Source organism: Somniosus microcephalus, chromosome 13 (genome assembly GCF_052327205.1).
Source record: "Somniosus microcephalus isolate GS21.2 chromosome 13, FLI_Smic_1.0, whole genome shotgun sequence".
Lineage (NCBI taxonomy): Eukaryota > Metazoa > Chordata > Chondrichthyes > Squaliformes > Somniosidae > Somniosus > Somniosus microcephalus.
The window spans coordinates 192,151,974-192,178,684 of record NC_140999.1 but is presented as its reverse complement, the minus strand read 5'-3'; the positions used below and the strand labels follow the sequence as shown (position 1 = coordinate 192,178,684).

The 26,711-nt window shown below is 45.5% G+C and overlaps 1 protein-coding gene across 1 annotated transcript in view; it reads left to right on the top strand.

The window, feature by feature from the left end:
* The first annotated feature begins 4,604 nt into the window (after window positions 1-4,604).
* Window positions 4,605-26,711, top strand: part of LOC147108923 (death-inducer obliterator 1-like) — a 176,724-nt gene continuing 154,617 nt past the window's right edge. The window contains 3 exon segments of the mRNA XM_086005877.1: window positions 4,605-4,713; window positions 7,070-7,199; window positions 8,241-8,361. Of these exon segments, the coding sequence (XP_085862003.1) occupies window positions 8,347-8,361 (15 nt within the window). The 5' untranslated portion in view covers window positions 4,605-4,713; window positions 7,070-7,199; window positions 8,241-8,346.

Genomic DNA, 26,711 nt, shown 5'->3' with positions numbered 1-26,711 from the left:
GAGCATTGTATCAAGGAAGATCGAGAAGCTTGAACCACAATAAGCTTGATCCCAGTAGTCACTTTAATCGCGCTCTCCCAGAGTGAGTTTGTCAAACTGGTACACTCCCATGCCATTCCCAGGGGGCTCCCAGTCTCTCCAAGTCGGCACTGCGACCTCCAAGCCTCCTCGACCATCCCCACTCGCTCATCCAAACAGTGGGTCTCCAGGAAGTCACACAAGTGAGGGTCGATGCTCCCAGTCTGGTTTTGGTTAACAACAGAAAATGCTGGAAAAACTCAGCAGGCCAGGCAATATCCGTGGAGCGAGAAACAGGGTCAACGTTTCGGGTCAAAACCCTTCTACAGAACTGAGAAAAAAAGGCAGGAAATGAAACAGATTAAAAGGCAAAGGTCCTCTACCAACCTCCTTCCCCGTTACTTTCCACTGATCCCATCCCTTCTTCCAATCTCACCCCCTGCCGTGTTTTCACTATCCCCTTTGACCTTCCCCTCTCTGACCCCAAACGATCAGTCCTCAGCAAAGGCCTGAGCTTCATCCCTACACCCCCATCTGAATGAATTTCGAGCTCGGCACGATGCTGAGCTCTTCTTCCGTCGTCTTCGTCTCCATGCCTACTTCTCTGGCCAGGAGTCCTCCCCCTGCACTGCTGATCCTTTCTCCCACTTTCTAAATTCTCATTCTACTTGGACCCCTCCCTCTGGCCTCTTACCCTCTCCAGATCTTTTCATTGTTAACTGCCGACGTGACATCGGCCGTCTCCATTTCTCTGCTCCCCTCTCACTCCAACCTAACTCCCTCTGAACTTGCAGCACTCCGTTCTCTCCGATCCAACCCTAACATTATCATTAAACCTGCTGATAAGGGTGGTGCTGTTGTTGTTTGGCGAACCGACCTCTACCGTGCGGAAGCTGAACGCCAACTCTCCGACACATCCTCCTACCTCCGCCTGGACCATGACCCCACTAGCAAACATCAAGCCATTGTTTCCAAGTGTGTCACTGACCTCATCTCCTCTGGAGATCTTCCCTCCATGGCCGCCAACCTCATAGTCCCCCAACCCCGCACAGCCCTCTTCTATCTCCTTCCCAAGATCCACAAACAGGACTGCCCTGGTAGACCCATCGTTTCAGCCTGTTCTTGCCCCACGGAACTTATCTCTTCCTATCTCGACTCTATTTTTTCTCCCCTTGTCCAGTCTCTTCCCACTTACATTCGTGACTCTTCCGACGCCCTCTGTCACTTTAACAGTTTCCAGTTTCCTGGCCCCAACCATCTCCTTTTCACTATGGACATACAATCCCTCCACACCTCCATCCCCCAGCAGGACGGCCTTCGGGCACTCCGTTTCTTCCTTGAACAGAGGCCCAACCAGTCCCCATCCACCACCACGCTCCTCCGCCTGGCTGAACTTGTTCTCACATTGAACAACTTCTCCTTTGACTCCACTCACTTCCTCCAAATTAAAGGTGTTGCTATGGGAACCCGCACGGGCCCTAGCTATGCCTGCCTGTTCATGGGATATGTGGAACATTCTTTGTTCCAGTCCTACTCAGGTCCCCTCCCTCACCTCTTTTTCCGGTACATCGATGACTGTATTGGTGCCGTTTCTTGCTCTCGCCCTGAACTAGATAAGTTCATTCACTTTACTTCCAATTTCCACCCTTCCCTCACCTTCACATAGTCGATCTCCGACTCTTCCCTTCCCTTCCTTGACTTCTCCGTCTCCATTTCTGGCGATCGGCTTTCGACTAACATCCACTACAAGCCCACCAACTCCCACAGCTACCTAGACTACACTTCCTCCCACCCCGCTTCCTGTAAGGACTCTATTCCATTCTCCCGGTTTCTCCGTCTCCGCCGCATCTGTTCTGACGATGCCACCTTCCATACCAGTGCTTCCAACATGTCTTCCTTTTTCCTCAACCGAGGATTCCCCTCTACTGTGGTTGACATGGCCCTTGACCGTGTCCGTTCCATTTCCCACACTTCTGCCTTCACCCCTTCCCCTCCCTCCCAGAACCACGATAGGGTTCCCCTTGTCCTCACCTTTCACCTCACTAGCCTCCACATTCAACGGATCATCCTCCGCCATTTCCGCCACCTCCAACGTGATCCCACCACCAAACACATCTTCCCCTCACCTCCCCTTTCAGCATTCCGAAGGGACCGCTCCCTCCGCGACACCCTGGTCCACTCCTCAATCACCCCCAACAGCCCTTCTTCTTCACCTGGCACCTTCCCATGCAAGCGCAAGAGATGCAACACATGCCCTTTTACCTCCTCCCTTTCCACTGTCCGGGGCCCCAAACACCCCTTCCAGGTGAAACAGTGATTTACTTGTACTTCTTGCAATTTAATATACTGTATTCGCTGCTCACGATGCGGTCTCCACTACATTGGGGAGACCAAACGCAGATTGGGCGACCGCTTTGCAGAACACCTCCGTTCAGTCCGTAAGGGTGACCCTGAGCTTCCGGTCGCCTGTCACTTTAATTCTCCACTTCACTCCCACTCTGATCTCTCTGTCCTCGGCCTATATTACATTGTTCTAATGAAGCTCAACGCAAGCTCGAGGAACAGCACCCCATCTTTCGATTGGGCACTTTACAGGCTGCCGGACTCAACATGGATTTCAACAATTTCAGATAATAATCCCTGCCCCCATTTTTCATGCAGTATGATTTTGCCATTCCCATTTGCAACATTTTCACAGCATGTTCTTTCAATTCCTTCCTCCCCTCCTAACACCACCCCCCCCTCCGTCTCTGCACCTGCTTAATATCTGTTACACCTCCAGCTTTTTCCAGTTCTGACGAAGGGTCCCAGACCTGAAACGTTAACCCTGTTTCTCTCTCCACGGATGCTGCCTGGCCTGCTGAGTATTTCCAGCATTTTCTGTTGTTATTTCAGATTTCCAGCATCCGCAGTATTTTGCTATCAGATTAAAAGGCAGTTTGGGGGCTGGGAGATGGGGGAGGGGATGAAAGAAGAGACATTAAGAGATATTCAAGGCGAGACGAGATGGTAATAGGACAGGTAAAGAAACAGACAATGGCTCTAGATGAAGTGTGAAATGCGCTGGCAGAGTGAGAGACAGCTGCCGTGTGGGAGAGAGAAAAGGAAAAGGCACAAACCAAAAGTGTGGATAAAAAATATATAAAAATATAATAGGGGCCGAGGTTATGATCTGAAATTGTTGAACTCGATATTGAGTTTTGGTTATTTTTTTTTTCTCTTTTATTTAAATCCGGTAGTACTTGTTACAACTCATTAATTACATGATAAATCCATTGTGTTCATTAACCACAATAAGACAAAGCCTTAAAAACAGCTTTAGGATTAACAGTACAAATGCAGTAATACATTTTACAGTCAAATCAACAATATTAACAATACAGGTACCCATAGTGAAAAACAATTCCACACCAGTCCAATTGGCAATCTAGTAACTCTTCATTTTTGCTTGGTATAACCTGTTGTCCTTTTAAAAAAAAAATTAACATTCAAGTACAACAGTACTTATACAACTCGTCAGTTACATAGTAAATCCATTACATTCATTGACCAATTATGGTGAACAATATAAATACAACAATAAATTTTACAGGTAAATCAATAATGTTTACAGTACAAACTGCAACTATTTAATAAACCAAGAATCCGTACATGCCAGTCCAACTGGCATCGTTTAATCATTCAGTCATTCATTCCTCCATTCGTCCGTTCGTTCGCTCAAGCATAAGTTCCATTGTGCATGACTGCGTGCATGTGTGCCATTTCTATCTGCGTGCATGCATGTGACCGCTTTGCGGAACACCTCCGTTCAGTCCGTAAGGGGGACCCCGAGCTTCTGGTCGCCTGTCACTTTAATTCACCGCCCCATTCCCACTCAGACCTCACTGTACTCGGGCTCTTGCATTATTCCACTGAAGCTCAATGTAAACGCGAGGAACAGCACCTCATCTTCCGATGAGGCACTTTACAGCCTTCCGGACTCAACATCGAGTTCAACAATTTCAGATCATAACCTCGGCCCCCATTACATTTTTGCTTATATTTTATCCACATCTTTGTTTTGGCCCTTCCCCCCCCTTTTTCTTTTTTCTCTCCCACATGGCAGCTGTCTCTCATTCTGCCAGAACACTTCACACCTAATCTAGAGCCGTCTTTTGTCTCCACTCAACTCAAATTTCTCCACGGATGTTGCCTGACCTGCTGAGTTTTTCCAGCATTTTCTGTTGTTATTTCGGATTTCCAACATCTGCAGTATTTTGCTATCGTCCTATCACTATCTCGTCTCGTTTTGAATACCTCTTAATGTCTCTTCACTTCTTTTGTTCTCTAGCAACCTGGCCTTTTGACCTATTTCATTTCCTTTCCAGTTTTGAAGAAGGGTCAAACCCGAAACGTCAACTCAAATTTCTCTCCACGGATGTTGCCTGACTTGCTGAGTTTTTCCAGCATTTTCTGTTGTTATTTCGGATTTCCAACATCTGCAGTATTTTGCTATCGTACTAGAGCTTTGGTCATATTGTTGTCTCCCAGCGCCTGGCTCCGCCCCTTCACCCCTGGCCCCGCCCCTCAGCCTCACGCATGCGCCTCGCCGCCTGGCGCTCGAGCGCGGTGTTGTTCACCGGGAGGCGGTTTGTGACGGGTTGGCGCGCTCCAAAGTTAAACCGACCAGGTGAAATAACCACAGATATTTATGAGGTAAAATTATTCGTACATCGGGTAAGGACACAAAAAAAAATGGAAGCGTTGTGTCAAACTGGCCTCCCTCCCGTGTTATTGTTGTCGGCGGACTCTCGGCCGCTCGGTTGAGAAACCGCTGTCTGCAGGCGCGAACCGCCGCAGCTCAAACCCGTCCCTCCGCCCCGCTCCGGTGTGTGGGGCAAGGCCCAGGGGGCGACCCTGGTGTGGCTGAGGAACTCCAGTCGAGTGTGTGTAGATATGTTGGAGGTATAATGTGGGCGCGACTGGCGACAAGGGCGGTCCGTGCCGGGGCTCAGTGGGTCTCACTCTCGCCTCTGGGTCAGGAGGTGGTGGGTTCACAGTCCAGAGACTGGAGCACAAACATCCAGGCTGACACTCATAGTGCCAGTACTGAGGGAGCGCCGCACTGTCTGAGGGGCAGTACTGAGGGAGCGCCGCACTGTCTGAGGGGCAGTACTGAGGGAGCGCCGCACTGTCGGAGGGGCAGTACTGAGGGAGCGCCGCACTGTCGGAGGGGCAGCACTGAGGGAGCGCCGCACTGTCGGAGGGGCAGTACTGAGGGAGCGCCGCACTGTCGGAGGGGCAGCACTGAGGGAGCGCCGCACTGTCGGAGGGGCAGCACTGAGGGAGCGCCGCACTGTCGGAGGGGCAGCACTGAGGGAGCGCCGCACTGTCGGAGGGGCAGCACTGAGGGAGCGCCGCACTGTCGGAGGGGCAGTACTGAGGGAGCGCCGCACTGTCGGAGGGGCAGTACTGAGGGAGCGCCGCACTGTCGGAGGGGCAGTACTGAGGGAGCGCCGCACTGTCGGAGGGGCAGTACTGAGGGAGCGCCGCACTGTCGGAGGGGCAGTACTGAGGGAGCGCCGCACTGTCGGGGCAGTACTGAGGGAGCGCCGCACTGTCGGGGCAGTACTGAGGGAGCGCCGCACTGTCGGAGGGGCAGTACTGAGGGAGCGCCGCACTGTCGGAGGGGCAGTACTGAGGGAGTGCTGCACTGTCGGAGGTGCCGTCTTTCAGATGAGACGTTAAACCGATGCCTTGTCTGCCCTCGGGTGGACGTAAAAGATCCCATGGCTCTATTTTAAAGAAGAGCAAGGGAGTTCTCCTCGGTGTCCTGGGGTCAATATTTATCCCTCAATCAGCGTCACTAAAACAGATTATCTGGACACTATCACACTGTCGTTTGTGGGAGCTTGCTGTGCGCAAATTGGCTGCTGCGTCTCCTACATTACAACAGTGACTACGCTTCAAAAGTACTTCATTGGGTGTAAAGGGCTCTGGGACGTCTGGTGGTTGTGAAAGGTGCTATATAAATGCAAGTCTTTCTATTGACAACGCATAGGCTGACACTAACCCTTCGATATAATTCTAACCACTACCACTAGTTGTGACTAGTCACTCCTGCAAAAGATTCTAGTTGCAGATACCACCATTAATCTTCTGGTATCTCACTCGAGGGTTTTCTTCATATTTGAGTGTTGGTAGTGAGTGTCCACCAGAGTTGGGCTTTGCAGCAGAGTTTTGGCATAACCACAGCCACGTACTTTCAAGAAAGGTTCACTGGATGTTGATCAAGAACAGGAACCTGGGCTGATTTTCCCCTGCCAAGTCTAGGGATTCTGTTATCAGCTGCAGGCTATCTGGGGCCAACAGTCTTGATTGGACCTACTTTTACAGGTTTGAGAGTTGTTGAGAAGGAAATGTGTTTGAAATAAAAGAGGACATGGGACTTCTATTTGCGATCAGAGTAGATAGTGTGTTCAAGAATTAATGAGGGTGAAGTCAGTAAAGATGTTTAGATTGGCGAGAAATGTGAAGAAGTTAGTGCTTATGTGATACAAGTGTATGAATATGCTTTATACATTTGTCTGAAATTCTCTGCTGCTTTAGTGGAAGTGTAAACCCATTACCCCATCAATGGTTATAGAAGAGACCCAGATGTAAAGCTTTAGCCATTGAACTGAGAGGGGAATTGAGGTTGTGTGCACTGAGGATGTGCAATCTGACAAAAGAATGATGAATGTGGAATCATAATGAAAAGAAAAATTAGGGCGGGATGTTGAATCAAGGGGGTCATTAACACAAAGAAGGAATAGAGTCGGAGAGAGAAAAGAGCTCTGGAGAACCCCTGAGTTAATGGGAGGAAGAACCATCAACTACAGCACAGGTGGTACATTTTGAGAGGGAACTAGATAGTCGTGAACATAGCAAAATAAATGTAGTTAATAGCAAGAAATATGCAATGAATCGATGGGAAATTGCTCCCATATTATAAATTAAAAATCAGAATAATACACAAAAGGTGCAATATAGATAAATGGAAAACGGAACCTCTGATTTGTAAAATGTTTAGGAACCTCTCGTAAATGAGGAGGAAGTTGGGCGTTCCTGGCCTCCTGTTTCTATTTGCTGCTGCAACATCCGTGCGGAGGCCACAGTGGAATTCCTGGGGTCTCAGCAGAAAGCCGAAGACAGACCTGAAGGTCAGTGATCATTTTTTCTTTTCATTAGAGGGTGATTCTCCACCAGGTGTCTCTTGGCTCCTGTTCTCCTACCGCAGCTAGAAGGCCCAAAGACCAGCGGAACAGGCCTGTTTCTTTCTCCTGCCTCAGTTTCTTAGTTCAAGCCCTACCAAGGGGTGGCCTTGTGCCTGAGATCCTCACCTCAGTCCTAAATGGCAAACCCCTTATCCTGAGACTGACTCCTAGTTCCAGACTCCCCAGCCAGGGGAAACAGCCTCTCAGCAATCTATCCTGTCAAGCCCTCTAAGAATTTTATACGTTTCCATGAGATCACCTCTCATTCTTCTAAATTACAGAGAATATAGGCCTAGTCTACTCAATCATTGGTCATAGGACAACCCTCTCATCCCAGGAATCAATCTAGTGAACATTTGTTGTACCCCCTCTAAGGCACGAGGGGTAAGGAGACCAGAACTGTACACAGTACTTCAGGTGCGGTCTCCCCAAAGCCATACATAATTGCAGCAAGACTTCCTTACTCTTTTACTCCAACCCCCGTGCAATAAAGGCGAACATACCAATTGCCTTCCCAATTGCTTGCTGTACATGAGGGCCAATAAGCCTGCACATGGGGCACAGGAGGACCAGGAAAATCAGCCCAATTATGTCTGTTCTGTATGGATGTCTTCGTCATAATACTATTGTCATTTCTGTAGTTTCAGGTCCAATTCGTAACCTGAACGTGCAGAGAACGTAGCTGATTCTTTGAATCAGAAGTTAATGTTTGTATTGATTTCAAATTTACTTCACTGTTTACTGTAAATTAAATGATTTCACCATTTCATCAAACTATTCTCAATAACGCTTAATCAGCAGCTTCTAAGTTAGGAACATATTGTGGCACTATCACATTAACCTGTCTTTTCTTTTCATAGATGCGGACTGATCTGTGTATTTCCAGCATTTTTTGTTTTTGTTTCAGATTTCCAGAATTTGCAGTTTTCTGCTTTTTTTATTTCTTACTGTATTTGTTAAACACATCTTTCATATCACTTTTCACAGAAAAGGTTTCAGATGTTTTCTGATCAGGAGCAAAAAGAAGTTGAACAAGCTGTATGATTGGGAAGGGACTGTGAGCAAAAGCAAAGCTCTTCAATTCTTGCTGCAGATGATTTTTAAAGAGGTAAATGTCCTAATGTGAAAAGATAAAAAGATTCAAAAATGTAATAAACTCCCAAGTGCAACAGTACAGAAAAGAAAATCACATACAGATATCAACAAATGTGAGATGATAGTTTCCCAAGATGGACAATGCTATGGCATTACTGTGAACCCATTTTAAGATACCAGTACTACTTGAACCCACCTCTTACAGTAAGTATTAAGCCACAAAAAATAGTAGTGGTGTTATTGAATTATTACTACAATATATATTCCTATAGAAATTATTATGGTGGAACTGCTATGATGTTGCTCATATCAAATTGGAAGATACTCGTACAGCAATGGTGCTATGTCATGTAATCTATATCAGGGCCACTGATTTATGGTGACTGAATAAGTTTCAATTGCATTTTTATTACACAATATGCTGAGATTTGTTGTATCCGTGTGTTAATGGAGACACGGAATGCAGGAGTTGGTTTAACAGGTGTTTACTGGACAAAGTCTGGAGGTGAACTAAAAGATACAAGACACTATATAGCCCGAGTGGCCACTACCGGCATTACATTACACAGGGGCTCTTAAAGGCACATACACCACAATTCCTCCCCTTTTAGACAACCAGTACATAACATTTTAAGTAATTGTTATTAACATGTGTACAAGAACAATAATCTACACATTTGCTGCAGTTAATCAATTATAAGTCAGTCTTTCTGGAGGCTTCCTGACTCGGTCCGGATAACGCCTCGGTGGTGTGGTAGTTTTCGGTGGTGTAGTAGGTTCTTTTGGCAAGGTCGATTCGGCTTGAATGCCGGTGTCGGGTTCATCTGGTTCCAGTATCACCGGATCGGAGGTAGATACTATGGGTATCTCTGCTTCATCATTAGGCGTATAGAGTGGTGGTGTAGGTTATCCCTTTTCGGATGACTCTATGATCTGGTCAGCATGGTGCCTTATTATGCTTTCTCCAATGTCCACGGTATACATCAGCGGTCCTATTCGTGTGCAAATAGTTCCAGGCTGCCATTTCTCGGTACGGTAGTCCCGGGCCAAAACTTGTTGACCTATCTGGAAGGTTCTAGTTGGCCTTTCATTCATGCCTTGAAATTGCCGGTTCTCTACGTCCCTTCTGATGTTTGGCTTGATCAAATCCAGCCGGCATCTTAGTCTTCTATTGAAAAACATCATGGCGGGAGTTTGGTTTGTAACCACATGTGTTGCATTCCTGTATGCAAACAAGAAGTTATCTACCTTATGCTGTAGATTAATGTCTTCATTACCCACAGCCTTTATGGCCTTCTTGAAGGTCTGGACAAACCTTTCAGCCAATCCATTGGTGGCAGGATGGTATGGGGCGGACGTGTAGTGCTTAACCCCATTGATTTTTAAGAACTTCCTGAATTCTTTGGACACAAATTGTGGTCCATTATCAGAACAGATCTGTTCAGGCAGCCCATTCCTGGCAAATATGGTCCTTAATACTGTGATGGTTTTTTCCGTGGTGGTGGAGGACATCTTTATTACCTCCGGCCACTTGGAGTGTGCATCAACCGCGATTAAGAACATTGAGTCCATAAATGGACCAGCAAAGTCGATGTGTACCCTTTGCCATGGAGATGAGGGCCACTCCCATGGATGTAGAGGGGCTTGTGGTGGGGCGTTTTGGACCTTCTGGCATCCTAGACAGCCCTTGGTCATTTCTTCGATGTCTCCATCGATACCTGGCCACCATACAAACGCTCTGGCTCGGTTCTTCATTTTCACTCCACCCAGATGCCCCTCGTGAAGCTCCTTTAGCACTTTATCCTGGAGTTTGGGTGGAATCACCACTCTGGATCCACACATCAAGGTTCCTCGGCATACTGACAGCTGTTCTCTTTGCGAGAATGCTGGCAACAGTGGTTCGCCATGTGCTGGCCATCCCTTCACCGTTAAATCGTAGACTCGTGAGAGAGTCGGGTCATTTCTCGTTTCCTTTTCAATGGCAGAATTTGTTACTGGTAGACATTCCACTATGGTTGAGTGGAACATTTTCACTGGGTCCACTGTAGGTGCCTCTTCTACCGTTGGCAACGGTAGACGCGATAAACCGTCAGCATTTCCATGCTGTTTTGATCCTTTGTATTCTATGTCATATTGGTGTGCCCCTAGGAAAAGGGACCACCTCTGTAGCCTTTGCGCTGTCATAATGGGAACGCCCTTTTTAGGGTTGAATATGGAGACGAGGGGTTGATGGTCAGTCAACAAGGTAAATGTTTGTCCGTGTAGGTAATGGTTGAATTTCTTCACTCCCCATACCAGGCTGAGTGCTTCCCTGTCGATCTGGGCATAGTTACGCTCAGCTGAGTTCAATGAGCGTGACGCAAAAGCTATCGGCCGCTCCGAGCCATCAGGGAATCTATGCGATAATACCGCTCCTATGCCGTAAGGGGATGCATCGCACGCCAGTCTGATTGGCAGTGATGGGTTGTAATGAGCCAAAACTTCCTTGGACGTGATCAAGCCTTTACATTTATGGAAGGCACGTTTACAGTCTTCGCTCCATTTCCAAATTACTCCCGTTTGTAGCAGTTCGTTAAGAGGGTGCAGAACAGTTGACAAGTTCGGTAAACATTTATGATAGTAATTTATCAATCCCCGAAACGACCTTAATTGTGAGACATTTTCAGGTGCTGGGGCTTTTATGACCGCTTCAATTTTTTCAGGTGACTTATGCAACCCTTCCTTATTAATTATGTGGCCGCAATATGATATTTGTTTCTGGAAAAATTCGCACTTGGGGCGATTTGCTCGTAGGCCCCGTTCTCTCAGCCTAGTGAGCACCTGCTCCAAATTGGCAAGGTGCTCGTTGTCGTTTTCTCCTGTTACAAGGATGTCGTCTAGGTAGCATTGTGTCCCCGGAATCCCTTGCAGGACTTGCTCCATAGCTCTTTGCCAGATAGCTGGAGCTGATGCTACTCCGAAAACCAGTCGATTGTACTGGTACAGGCCTTTGTGTGTGTGTTTATCGTGAGATACTTTTTAAGAGGCCTCCTCAACCTCCATCTGTAGATATGCCTGTGCCAAGTCAATTTTGGTGAAACGTTTCCCTCCGGATAGTGAGGCGAAAATATCTTCTATCCTCGGAAGAAGATACTGTACCGTGTGAAGGACCGGGTTTACAGTCACCTTGAAGTCCCCACAGATGCGAATTTTTCTCTTCTTCAGATTTATCATTATTCAATGCTTTCTTCATGACCGGGACGATGGGTGTTGCCCACTCACTCCAATCTATCTTGGATAACACGCCCGCCTTTTCCAAATTCTCCAGCTCTGCCTTGACTGCTGGACGAATTGCGTATGGCACCGGCCTTGAAAAAACTTGGGAATTGCCGCATCTTCCACTTTTATTGAGGCTGTGATGCCTTTCAAGGTTCCTAGTTCCTGTTGAAACACTTCTTTGGCGTCGGCCAAGATGTCTTTTAATCGTTCAGGTATGACGTCGTCATCATTTTTTTTCTTACTGGTCACCGTCAGTGCCTGAATGGAGTGCCAGTCTAAACGTATCTTCCTGATCCATTCACGTCCCAACAGCGGTGGACCACCATCTTGCAGAACGTATAAATACAACTTCTGTATTTCCTTGCCGTTGTATACAACAGGCACCCTTATTTTCCCTCTGGGGTATACTTTCTGCCCCGTATATGTCTTCAAGATAATGGATGTGTCTTTCAAAGGTATATGCGGAAATAGCCGCTCGTAATCCCGTCGACTTATGACGGTCAGAGCTGATCCTGTATCGAGCTCCATTTTAACTGGGGACCCCGCTATCGTGAGGGTAACCCAAATGGTCTGGTAATCTTCTTTGGCAATTACATTATGTAATTTGAGAGAGCTTAGTCTCTTGTTTCCGGAGTCGCTATCGCTCTTCTGGTCTTTGGAGCTACTGTCTGTCATCATTTGTACCTTTCTGTACTTTTCCTTATTGATTTTTTTTCTGTCAGTGGATTTTTTGTTTCCAGATCGGCATACACATGCAATGTGTCCCATCTTTCCGCATTGCCTGCATGCTTTGTCCTTGAACCAGCAGTCTCTCTGGTCATGGGTGGACCTGCCGCAGCGATAACATCTCTCGAAACCCTGTGTCATTTCATGGGTGCCGAAGTCCTGTGGCTTTTGCTGTATCTCTGCAGCTCCTTTTGCTGCTGCTTCGTATGATACAGCCATACTGAAAGCCTTGTCCAGTGTTAAATCTTTCTCAGAAAGTAGCCTTTTCTGTGTTCCTTCACTTAGGCAGTGCTTTGACAGCTTCCTTAATTCGGTGAGGTAATCAGCGTTACTTTCATTCTTGTGCTGATTCCTCCTGAAGAATTTGAATCGTTCCGCTATCAGCAGCGGTGTTGGGTTTAAGTGCTCCTGTAGGGTATCAACAATCTCCTTAAAATTCTTGTCCATCGGTTTGGCTGGAGTGATTAAGTTTCGTAACAGCCTGTATGTCCTTGCGCCCATTAGATTTAGAAGTACCGATGCCTTTTTATCATCTATTTCATTCGCTGTGCAATATACCTCCACTCTTTCCACATATGTGGTCCAATCCTCTACATCACTATCGAAAGCAGTAATATTGCCAGTCTTAGGCATCCTGAAAAAAAAATGGCGCCTCCCGCGCTTCCCTTCCTTCCCTGCTGAGAAAAAATGGCGCCTCCCGCGCTTTCCCGCCGCTGTCGCTGCTGACAACGCTGTTCTCTGCAGTTTTTATTTATACAGATATTTTTAATAGTCGGAGACTCGTTCACGCCGGACTCTCTGGGACCTTTCCCTCCCTCTGTTTGGTCTGAACGCCGACCTGCTTTGCAGAGCTGGCCGTTTCCCGAGTGCTCCACCCTTCGTCTCTGTTTGCCTCCGCCTTCGCTGCTCGGCCCCGCTGCAGAGCCAGCCGATCGAGCCCCAGCCCGCCGCCCAGGAAGGATTATTGCAGTACCTGCCACCAGCCCGGCTAGCTGGTGAAACCACAGTTTTTTCTTTTTTTTTCTTTTCTTCGACCTTCGTATGAGGAATCGATCTCCTTGAGGTGCTGCCGAATTGCAGGTAAGTCTGTTTCCAATTTGTCGCCACTGTTGTATCCGTGTGTTAATGGAGACACGGAATGCAGGAGTTGGTTTAACAGGTGTTTACTGGACAAAGTCTGGAGGTGAACTAAAAGATACAAGACACTATACAGGCTTATATAGCCCGAGTGGCCACTACCGGCATTACAGTACACAGGGGCTCTTAAAGGCACATACACCACAAGATTTTTACCAGTGCTTTGGGGATATAAATTTCATATTTCTTTCCATTTTTTTCTGTGAAAACTGTACATCAGTGGCCTTAATTCTTATTGAATGTTCCATTACCTGTATGCTCACATTTTACCGCTGGCCTTTCTCATGCCCAGGATACACATCAAGATGTGTCTGGTTTGAGCTAGGTGCCTGACATTTAGCAGCACCAGGGAGGGGTGGTTCTGGACTTTAGTAGCACTGGGAGACGGTATTGAGATTTGATAAAACTGGGGCGGGGTCCTCGAGTTTGGTAGCACTACAGTGAGGGTTTTGCAACAGCGTGTGGAGAGATCCAGGAGTTTGGTGTTATAAAAACCTGTTAATTAGCCCAGGGGTAGACCTGTTAAAGCTGAGGATCCCCAGAATAGAAGAAATAGAAACATAGTCATTCTTCGTATTAACTATATTTGCAAAAGATAGATCATAGATCATAGAAACATGAAACTTAGAACATTGAAACTTAGAACCAGGAGTAGGCCATTCGGCCCTTCGAGCCTGCTCTGCCATTCAATATGATCATGGCTGATCCTCTACCTCAATACCATATTCCTGCTCTCTGCCCATACCCCTGTGACGCCTTTTGTGTCTAGAAATCTATCTAACTCCTTCTTAAATATATTCAGTGACTTGGCCTGCACAGCCTTCTGTGGTAGAGAATTCCACAGGTTCACCACCCTCTGAGTGAAGAAATTTCTCCTCATCTCAGTCCTAAATGTCCTACCCTGTATCCTGAGACTGTGACCCCTTGTTCCAGAGGCCCCAGCCAGGGGAAACATCCTCCCTGCATCCAGTCTGTCTAGCCCTGTCAGAATTTTATACGTTTCAATGAGATCCCCTCTCATTCTACTAAACTCTAGTGAACACAGGCCTAGTCGACCCAATCTCTCCTCATACGACAGTCCTGCCATCCCAGGAATCAGTCTGGTGAACCTTCGCTGCACTCCCTCTATGGCAAGTATATCCTTTCTTAGGTAAGGAGACCAAAACTGCACACAGTACTCCAGGTGTGGTCTCACCAAGGCCCTGTACAACTGTAGTAAGACATCCTTGCTCCTGTACTCAAATCCTCTTGCAATGAAGGCCAACATACCATTTGCCTTTCTAACTGCTTGCTGCACCTGCATGTTTGCTTTCAGTATCTGGTGTACAAAGACAACCCAGGTCCCTTTGTACTGTACATCAACATTTCCCAATCTATCACCAGTTAAATAATACTCTGCCTTTCTGTTTTTCATACTGAAGTGGATAACTTCATATTTATCCATGTTATACTGCATCTGCCATGTATTTGCCCACTCATTCAACTTGTCTAAATCGCCTTGAAGCCTCTGCATCCTCCTCACAACTCACAATCCCACCTAGTTTCATGTCATCTGCAAACTTGGAAATATTACATTTGGTTCCCTCATCCAAATCATTGATATATATTGTGAATAGTTGGGGCCCAAGCACTGATCCCTGCGGTACCCCACTAGTCACTGCCTGCCACCCCGAAAAAGACCCATTTATTCCTACTCTGTTTCCTGTCTGTTAACCAATTTTCAATCCATGCCAGTATATTACCCCCAATCCTATGTGCTTTAATTTGCACACTAACCTCTTATGTGGGACTTTATCAAAGGCCTTCTGAAAATCCAAATACACCACATCCACTGGTTCTTCCTTATCTATTCTATCAGTTACATCCTCAAAAAACTCCAGTAGGTTTGTCAAACACGATTTCCCTTTCATAAATCCATGTTAACTTTGTCTAATCCCGTTGATAGTTTCTAAGTGTCCTGTTATCACATCCTTTATAATTAACTCTAGCATTTTCCCTACTACTGAGGTTAGGCTAACCAGTCTGTAGTTCCCTGTTTTCTCTCCCTCCTTTTTTAAATAGTGGGGTTACATTTGCCACCCTCCAATCTGCAGGAACTGTTTCATAATCTATAGAATTTTGGAAGAAAACAACCAATGCATCCACTATTTCCATGGCTACCTCTTTTAGTACTCTGGGATGCAGATTATCAAGTCCTGGGGATTTATCGGCTTTCAGTCCCATTAATTTCTCCAGCACTATTTTTACTAATACTAATTTCCTTTAATTCCTCCTTCTTACTAGACCCTCAGTTCCTTAGCATTTCTGGGAAGTTATTTGTGTCCTCTTCCGTGAAGACAGAACGAAAGTATTTGTTTAGTTGCTCTGCCATTTCCTTGTTCCCCATTATAAATTCTCCCATTTCTTACTGTAAGGGACCTACATTTGCCTTCACTAATCTTTTTCTTTTTACATACTTGTAGAAGCTTTTACAGTCCACTTTTATGTTCCTTGCAAGTTTACTCTCATACTCTATTTTTCCCCTCTTAATCAATCTCTTGGTCCTTTTTTGCTGAACTGTAAACTGCTCCCAATCCTCAGGCTTGCTACTTTTTCTGGCAACTTTATATGACTCCTCTTTGGATCTAATATTATCCTTAATTTATTTTGTTAGCCATGGTTGGGCCGCTTTTCCTTTTGTGTTTTTGCGCCAGAAAGGAATGCATAACTGTTGCAATTCATGCATTTGTTCCTTAAATGTTAGCCATTGCCTATCCACCATCGTGCCTTTTAATGAAGCTCCCCAATCTATCATGGCCAACTCTCTCCTCACCTTCATAGTTTCCTTTGTTTAGATTTAGGACCCTAGTTTCGGATTGGACTACTTCACTCAATGTTGATCCATCTTACAAAGTTTATTCTCAACTTCTCATTACAAAAAGCAGGTCGGTTGTCAGCTTTCACTCATGTTTCTTCCCCTTCTGTCGGCTGGGGAGCAGTGCTTTTTCTTTTATGATAGTTGTTTTCATCTGTGGTTTTCCTCTATTCATGGCTGTTTCATTCCATCTGTCTGGTTTTGTGTTTTCACAATTCCGGCATCGATCACAAAGTAGAAGAACTCTTTATACCTTTAAATGTTGTATTCTATCGGTTGTCTATAGCATCTTGTGAGTGTAATGCTGCCACCAAGTCTGTTCTAATTCCATCATATGACAGCGCAGCGCATGACAAGAGTCCACTGATTGTACAAGTTTTAATCAGCAGTTCCTAATGATAACTCTTAACTTGTATAATCAGCAGTTTTTAATGACCAATATTTAAATCATGCATAATTAGCAGTTTCCAACATTGGAAATACTGAGGAGCTAGTCCTGTGCTTCAGCAGCACTGAGGTCAGGGTTCTGGGGTTTTACAGTGCTTTGGAAGAATAACGGTGGCATAGTGGTTAGCACTGTTGCCTCACAGCGCCAGGGACCCGGGTTCAAATCCGGCCTCGGGTGACTGTGTGGAGTTTGCACATTCTCCCCGTGTTTGCGTGGGTTTCCTCCGGGTGCTCCGGTTTCCTCCCACAGTCCAAAGATGTGCGGGTTAGGTTGATTGGCCATGATAAAAAAAAAAAAAATTGGCCCTTAGTGTTAGGGGGGAATTAAATACGCGGGGTTACGGGGATAGGGCTTGGGTGGGATGGCTGTCGGTGTAGGGACCGGGTGCTAGGGTTTGGATGATCAGCCATGATCTCGTTGAATGGCGGAGCAGGCTCGAAGGGCCGAATGGCCTACTCCTGCTCCTAGTTTCTATGTTTCTATGTAACATAGGGTGGGGTCTGGTGTTTCACTGGGGAGGGGGCCCTGGGGCGATGGCTCTGAAAATGGGCAACCTGGAATTTGACAGAATTGGGAGGTCGTATGTTTGCTTTGGTTCACAACGAGGCAATCTGCACCCAGGAGGAGAGAATTTAGAAATCGATTGGTAAGAAATCTTGCCAGAACAGTGATGTTTATTTTGATTGGAAAATTAAATCAGTTACTGTTATTGTTACTTATTGTAGGTAGATAAATACAAAGCTACAAATACCACAGCTCATTCATTGTTTCCAAAATATAGATTATAAAATTTCAAGATTCTACTCTCTCTGGTTTTTTTCTGTCCAAATGCCTTGCTCTGTCTCTCCCTAAAAATCTGTTTTTTGCTTTCTGGAAAGAAAATAAACACATGGCTGCATTAATTAAAATAAATAGCTTAAACTTTAAAAATGCCTCATAAAATGCACAAAAGTTCATCATGTGCTATTTCCATGTTTTGGTACAAAAAGGAACTTATTTTTACCTTTAAGCCCCCAAAATAGTTTCCTGTCTTGTTCTGTAAGCAATTTTCATCACCTGGATACATAGGTGTAGGGGCTGGGAGAGGAAGGTGAGGTGTAGGGGCTGGGAGAGGAAGGTGAGGTGTAGGGGCTGGGAGAGGAAGGTGAGGTGTAGGGGCTGGGAGAGGAAGGTGAGGTGTAGGGGCTGGGAGAGGAAGGTGAGGTGTAGGGGCTGGGAGAGGAAGGTGAGGTGTAGGGGCTGGGAGAGGAAGGTGAGGTGTAGGGGCTGGGAGAGGAAGGTGAGGTGTAGGGGCTGGGAGAGGAAGGTGAGGTGTAGGGGCTGGGAGAGGAAGGTGAGGTGCAAAGCTTACAAACAGCAAAATCTAATTTGGTTTGAAAGGCCAGTCTTGCTATCAATCATTGAAGTTTCCTGAATTTTCCTTTAAATATTGTTTATCTTTGACAAAAGTTTGAGAGCTTAAGGTTTACGCTGTTTTCAGGTTTTTATGTCAAAAAATTCAGTTCCCTCACACGCTTCTGGGCTTTTCCACTGCACTGCAAAGGCCTGGGGTTTACAGATAACAGGCATACTCTGGAAAGTCGACGTGACATAAGAGAAGGATCTTGCATGTATTTTCAGCCAAAGTGAAGCAGGAAGGATCTTGCCGTGATTGACATACACATCAGCCCACCAAGAAGAAGCAAGGGATGTACAGAATCGGCGGAATCCAGCCAAGCACAAATTGACTCAGCCTTCAGAACCAGGGGGTAGGCATCTTGGGCTCCGGACCCAGGAGTAGGATTCTTGAGAATTTTTTTTTAGGCAACTGTAAGAGTAATACTAAGCATTTTATTATGAATTATAAATATTTTATGGGTTCTTGTGTTTTATTTGTGAATTTCTAGCTAGGTGGAAAAATTCAAGTTGGCAACTCAAACAGAAAATTTTCAGAGTAATCTGATTGGTTCAGTTTCTTTTTTTTAATCTGACAGATTTTCCTCACTGCAGAGGTAAGAGTTCTGACTTGTTGCAGCCACAAAGGATTCTGAAAACTTTCTTTTGACTAGTAAGATTGGTTTAGTTTATTCTTAGATTTTTCCCCTTGCTCATTATGACAGAGATCTGATTTGTCACTCTTTTATGAATATGAAATTTAACCCAATTGGCAGCAAGAAATTGTGGCGCCACAGAGTAACACCTGAGTGTGACCGACAGGAAGTGCATACAGACAAGTCATGTAACTACTACTGGTACATCTTCCCTGTTGCTTACAGTGGCTTGAGGGAAATGCTCTTTTATAACAGGGATCTTGCATTATGAGATGCACAATGTATTATCAGATCGACTGATTTACAATTAATTGAATAAGGGTGCTTTACTGATTTTATGCTAATGGCATAAAGTTCAATTAATGTGTCAAAGACTTGTGCGAAATATGTGCCCAAAATTTCCCATATGGGCTCCCAACAGGTGAAGCTTCCCTCCAGCAGTGTGAAGTCAGAAAGTTGGTCATCAGTGAAATTACATCTTTAATACCATATATTCTTTTACCAATGATTTGGGGAGAAAAGTCAGTGACTATTATTGAGTGGTCTTGATTATTATAAGATGGCTTCCATCATTGCAGTGTTTAGCTAAAGGAAATAGCAACTCAAACTCACCCAAGACTGAGTGTCAGACAACACCGAGGCAGTGGAAGGGTCAAAAGAGGTCGTGACTAGTTAGAGCTGAGTATTGTCAACGTACATGTGGAGGTTGACCCCAAGTTGCCAAGGGGCAGCATGTAGATGAGGAATAGGAGAAAGCCAAGGATATATCCTTGGGGGCTGCAAGAGAAGCTATTTCTGGAGCTGTTCTGGCTATGACTGAATAGGTAAGAGTGAAACCAAGCAAGGGTAGTCCTACTGAGCTGGAGAACAGAGCAAGGCATTGGAGGGGGATGGTGTGGTTGACCATGCCAGAGGTTGCAGAGAGGTCGAGTAAGATGAGGAGGAATAGTGCTGTGAGATTGCACCATTGTCACAGTGAAGGATGTTATTTGTGAGTGGTTAGGGCTGTTTTGGTGCAATGGCAGTAAGGAAACTTGATTTGAGAGATTCATACATGGAGCATGGGAAAGACTGGCACGGGTTTGGAGGAAGAAAACACATTCAAGGACTTTGGAGAGGAAAGGGAGGTTAGAGAAGGGGGATAGTTTGCAAAGACAGAGGGGTTGAAGGTGGGTTTTTTGAAGGGGGTGATGATGGCAGTTTTGAAAGGAGGAGGGACAGTACCTGAAGAAAAGGAATCATTTACAATGCGAGTTAGCATAGGGTCCAGGAAGGGAAGTTGGGTGGTAAGCAGTTTAGTGGGAATGGGGTCAAGGTATCAGGAGGTGGGTCTTGTGAATAAGGTGAGCTCAGCGGGCATGACGGAACATGGAAGAGAAACTAGAGAAAGATGCAGGTTCAGGGCTGAGGCAGAGGGAGCTGACGGGAGGTTTGGCTTGGTGGGGAAAGGAGAGATGTGGCAGAGGCAGATGAATGGATGGTCTCAATCTTAGTGACAAAGATGTTCAAGAGCTCCTTGCACTTGTTGGAGGTGAGGGTGGAAGGGGTGGTGGAGAGGGATTTAAGGAGATTGTAATTGAGAAAAGAAGCTGCGATTATCTTTGCTCTCCAGGATGATCCTGGAATAGGGGACCGTTTTGGCAGAGGAGAGTGAAGCTCTATAACACTTGATGTGATGAATGTCTAAACCAGTTGTGCACCAGGTACACTCTAGGCTGTACCCTTTGGACGTGAGGGAGCGAAGATGGGGCTATACTAAGGGAACGGCCGGGATGGGGGAAGAATAACGGTTTTGCTGGGGACAAACGTATCCGAGGTGAGGGTGTGGTTATGCATATTGACAGCTGCAGCAATATCTTGGTGAATGAAGGGCCAAAGGCTAGGCAGTAGGGTGTTTAAAAGTGCAGTTTCTGGGTGATTCACAACAAAATCCGATCCTGATCTGATATCCACAAATATGTACTTTATAGCAGGGGCTACCTGGACAGCAATCAGGAGTGGGAACCCTAGCTGATTTGCTCCTCCAACCTAGATCAGCAAAGGCCAACTGTAGCCTACACTTCCTCAACAGATCCAAACTGAAGACACACAATCTATCTTCATAGCTCAGTGCACTTTGGCCAGATATCATCCTCACATTCTTCATTAGTGCCAAATTGACCTCCTTGAGATAGGAAGACCAAAAAGGTACATCATACTCCAAATGAGGTCTCCCCAAAGCATTATATAACCTTGTTATCAAGGCCCTAATTTAATACTGAACATTCCAGGCAATACAGCCCAGGACCCTATTCACCTGACACAATGCTTCAATCTTTAGGAAGTGATCAATGACCAAGTCTTTCTGCCTTCCTGTCACATTTAACCTATACCCAGCGATGCTATTCTTTATACTTGAATTCTGCATACCTATAACTGCACATTTATCTATGTGGAATGACATTTGTCCGTTTATCCAAATCCTGTTGTAATCTGTATCCTCCTTCCAAGGTCCTGACTATTGTGCAATTTAGTATCTCCTGTGAATTTAATAACTACACTATGCCCTGTTCTAGATCATTAAACAGGAGAGAAGGCAGTATAGAACCCTGGGGTATCAACTAGTGACTGGACCCCATGGGTCCTCCTGGGGTACCAACTAGTGACCAGACCTCATGGGAAGCAGCCCCATTTAAAACCACTCGTTGCCAATGGTCCTTTCGCCAATTTGTGGTCCTTTCGCCAATTTGTGCTCCATCTCATAATATCTTACTTGACCCAAAGGGAGTTAATTTTAGCAAAGTCCCTTTTGTGGCACTTTATCAAAAGCTTTTTGGAAATCCAAGTAGACAACATCTACCGGATCTCCCTGATCTACCATTTCAGTGATTTGTTCAAAAAATTGGATCAGGTTTGCCAAGCATGACCTTTGCTTTCTGAAGCTATGCTAAGTATCATCCATCAAGCCCAAGTACTTTAGGTAATAATTTTTAAGTGATCATTAATAGCATCCCTACTGATCCTTTTATAGGAACAAAGGAACAGGAGTAAGCCATTTAGCCCCTCGAGCCTGTTCCACCATTCAATGAGATCATGACTGATCTGTGACCTTAACTCCATATACCTGCCTTTGCCCCTTATCCCTTAATACATTTTGTTAGCAGAAATCTATCAATCTCAGATTTAAAATGAGCAATTGACCCAGCATCAGCTGCTCTTTGCGGAGGAGAGTTCCAAACTCCTCCTACCCTTTGCGTGTCAAAGTGTTTCCTAACTTCACTCCTGAAAGGCCTGGCTCTAATTTTTAGGCTATGTCCCCTTATCCTAAATTCCCCAACCGGTGGAAATAATTTTTCTATCTACCCTATCAGTTTCCCCTAATATCTTGAAACTTTGATCAAATCACCCCTAATTTTCTAAATTCCAGGGAATACAACCCTAGTTTACGCTCCTCGTAAATTAACCCTTGGAGTCCAGGTATAATTCTAGTAAATCTACGCTGCACTCCCTCCAAAGCTAATATATCCTTCCTAAGGTGTGGTGCCCAGAATTGAATATCGTACTCCGGGTGTGGTCTAACCATGGCTTTGTATGGCTGCAGCATGACTTCTAACCCCTTGTATTCTCATCCTCTAGATATAAAGGCCAGCACTCCATTAGCCTTTTTGAACCTGTCCATGACATTATAATGATCTCTGTACATGGACCCCTAAGTCTCTTCGGACCTCCAGTGCTTCTAGCTTTTAACCATTTAGAAAGTCATCTGATCTATCCTTTTGAAGTCCAAAGTGGATGACCTCACACTTCCCTATATTGAAATCCATTCGCTTAATCTAATAATATCTTTGTAATTTTATGCTTCCATCTACACTGTTTACAATGCTGCCTATCTTTGTGTCATCGGCAAACTTGGATATGTGGCTCTCTATCCCGCCATCTACATCGTTAATAATTTTGGTGAATAGTTGAGGCTCCAGTTGCTAGTCACATCCTGCCAATTCAAGTACCTGCCCATTATCCCTGCTCTCTGTCTCTTGTCGCTCAGCTAATTTTTTAACCAGATCAATAATTTGCCTTCAATTCCATGAGCTTCAACTTTAGCTAACAGTCTGTCTCTTATGAAGGACTTTATTGAATGCCTTGATAAAGTTTTATTGAGGCATTTGATGGTTAAACGCCCAGTTCTATTGTTACCCAGGTTGTGATATTTTTTTAAATTAAGGGTATGACGGGCATCTTTATCCAGTCATTTGGCATATCCCCGGTTCTCGGTGAACTATTGAAAATATTTACAAGGGCATCAGCAACAACTTCAGCCATTTCCTTCAGTACCTAGGATAAATTAAACCTGGTGCTTCTCCCACCTTGAGCCCCTTTAACTTCGCCTGCACTATTTTCATGTGCAACCAACCCATTTGAGCTTTATTTTTGCCTGCTGTACAAGGGGCAGGTAAAAGCACTTAAAAAGAATCTCTTCAAGTTTCCTGCCGTTCCTTTGTTGTCCTCTCTAATTCTGCCTGAGTCACCCTGCAAGGTCCTATTTGTTCTCTAACTGACTGACTCCTGCCATAAACAAAAACAAGAGCTTTTTTCATTATTTTGTCTGTTTTCAACTATCCCCTCTCAATTCATTTTGGCTTGCCTAATATTTTTATTAACACTAATTGTTTTTCATACCATTATTTTAGTGCCAGAAAGACTATTCATTTGGTTAGCCTTGAGCACAAGTTACCCAAGTCATTATAGATTGTTCTCTCCCTCTTATAGCAATATATAGGGCTTCACATCATTCAGAATTTTTTTGAAAGTGTCTGTTGCTTTGAGTGTTACTAAGAGTAGCTGCCCTCAATATTAAGACAGCGTTCAACCAAGTATGGCACCAAGGAGTCCTAGTAAAACAAGAACTGTGGATTCAAAAGGAAAACCTTCCAGAGGTTAGTCATATGTCACAACAATTTGCATTTATATAGCGCCTTTAATGTAGTAAAATGTCCCAAGTTCACTTCACAGGAGTGTTAAACAAAATTTGACCCAAGCCACATAAGGAGACATTACAGGTGACCAAAAAGCTTGGCCAAAGAGGTACGTTTTAAGGAGCATCTTAAAGGAGGAGAGGTAGAGAGATTTAGGGAGTGAATTCCAGAGTTTAGGGCCTCTGGAGCCTACTGTCAACAAGGGCAGACGTCGACGACGAAGTCCAACACCGCCTTCAGTGTGCCAGTGCAGCCTTCGGTCACCTGAGGAAGAGAGTGTTTGAAGACCAGGACCTCAAACCCAGCACTACGCTCATGGTCTACAGGGCAGCAGTGATACCCGCCCTGCTGTATGCCTCAGAGACATGGACCATGTACAGCAGGCACCTCAAAGCACTGGAGAGGTACCACCAACGCTGCCTCCGCAAGATCCTGCAAATCCGTTGGCAGGATAGGCGCACCAACGTCAGTGTTCTTGCTCAGGCCAACATCCCCAGCATCGAAGCTCTGACCACGCTCAATCAGCTCCGATGGACGGGTCACATCGTCCGCATGCCCGATATTAGACTCCCAAAACAAGCGCTCTACTCGGAGCTCTGGCACGGCAAGAGAGCCCCAGGTGGGCAGAGGAAACGCTTCAAGGACACTCTCAAAGCCTCCTTGAAAAAGTGTAACACCCCCACCGATACCTGGGAATCCCTGGCCCAAGACCGTACAAAGTGGAGGAGAAGCATTCGGGAAGGCGCCGAACACCTCGAGTCTCTTCGCCGGGAGCAAGCGGAAGCCAAGCGCAAACAGCAGAAGGAGCGCATGTCAACCCAAGCACCCCACCCACCCGCCCGCCCCTTCAACCACCGTCTGCCCCACCTGTGACAGAGACTGTAGGTCCCACATTGGACTCATCAGTCACCTGAGAACTCATTTTTAATGTGGAAGCAAGTCATCCTCGGTTCCCGAGGGACTGCCTAAGAAGAGAAGTTAGGGCCTAGGTAGCTGAAGGCATGGCCACCAATGGTGGAGCGATTAAAATCAAGGATATGCAAGAAGCCAGAATTGGAGGATCGCAGAGATCTCGAAGGGTTGTAAGTCTAGAGGAGGTTACAGAGGTAGGGAGGGGCGAGGCCATGGAGGGATTGTGGATTAGTCCGGATGTGGCACATCGGTATTGTATAATCAGTTACAATGAGGCGAAGACAGCCCCCCCCACCCCCCCCTCCCCCTTTAAACTTCTTGGTACAGGCTGTGGTGTACTTGCAATCAAAAGGAAGAGGATTGTGGTTGTTGGGGGCCAAACATCCCAGCCCCAGAGCATCATTGCAGGAATTATTCAGGAAAATATCCTCAGCTCAACCACTTTCAGCTGCTTCATCAATGCCCTTCATTGTGTTGCAACATCGGGAGAGGGGGTTGTTTACAGAATATCCTGCAGTGCTCGGTTCCATTCACGATTCTTCCTATAATGAAGCAGTCCATGCCATCCCACAACAGGACTTGGACAACATCCAGGCTTGGACTGACAAGTGACCATTAACATTTGCGCCATACAAGTGCCAGGCAATTACCAAATTGAACAAGATAAAGCCCTGCCGCCCTCTGCCAAGTCCCCCATTATCAATGTTTTGGAGTCACCATTGACCAGAAACGTATCTGGATTAGCCATATCAATAGCATGACTGCACAAGCAAGGCAAAGGCTGGGCAATCTGGAATGGATGGCTTCCTGACTCCTCAAAGCCTCTTCACTCACAAGGCTGATTAGAGAAGTGTGATGGAATATTCCCCACTCACCTGGGTGGGTGACCGGCAACAGCACAAACTGAACACTATCCAGGATAGAGCAATTGGATTGAGTAGCGCTGTTGCCCCTGGACTTCGTATCGAGCCGTCCGCCACTGGGCACTGTGGCTGTATAGGTGTGATTTACAGGACACACTGCAGAAACTCACCAAGGTTACTTCAACAGCACCTTTCTGTCCTGCGGCCTGTTCTACTGAGAAGGACAAGAGCAGCAATGTGGGAACACCATCACCTCCAAGTCGCACATTATCCTGACTTAGCATATATTGCCATTCATTCATAGTCACTGGCTACTTCAAAGAGAAACCTCACTACCAACTTCTCAAAGCAGTTAGGGATAGGCAATAAATGCAATCTTGCTAGCAGCTCTCAAATCCCAAGACCAAATATTTTTTAAAATCTCACCCAATTCCCTTCCAATTAATCTCCACTAGGTCTCCTTTCATTTCTTTAACCGGAGCCTTTCTAACTGCAGCACCAGCATACTATTAATCCTAAACTAGCTAGAGCCCCATGTTTTAAATCTTATAATGTAGTGGTCCAAATCACTAAAGTGCTCCTCCACCTCTAGGTCTGTCAACTGGCTCATCGCTGATGCTACTCCTTCCATCAATAAATGCTTCTTAGGGACCCCCCCATCTACTGTGGCTGTCCCCCTCTAAGTAGATAATTGAAATCTCTCAACAGCACTCCTTTTCCTTCATTGGCCAGCTTTTTGATTTAATTAAACAGCTGCAGCTCTAAGATTTGCACACATTTAGCTTTTCAAAAACATAAGGATATTTCTGATGCAATTAACGTGTGTGTACATGTAATAAATTCCCTCCAGGAAATCATCTGACCCTGCCACAGCAATGTAGTTATCACTCGACAATATTTGTATGTTTTCTACCACAGAGCCAGAATAACTTAAGGATATAACAACAACTTGTATTTATACAGCAAATGGAAGAGACATTTTTAATTCATAATATTTTGGCCTATCAAAAGAATTCATATGAAAAAAATATAATGAAGTGCAGAAATGTTGTGGGACCAATTCTGGAGAACTATGCTGGAGAATCAACTACAATGCAGTCCAACTTTTTTTTTTTGGATCCGCCATTAGATTAACTACCTTTTCTAGCTCACTGATCGCTTATCCAGGCTAACTTCAATTTAT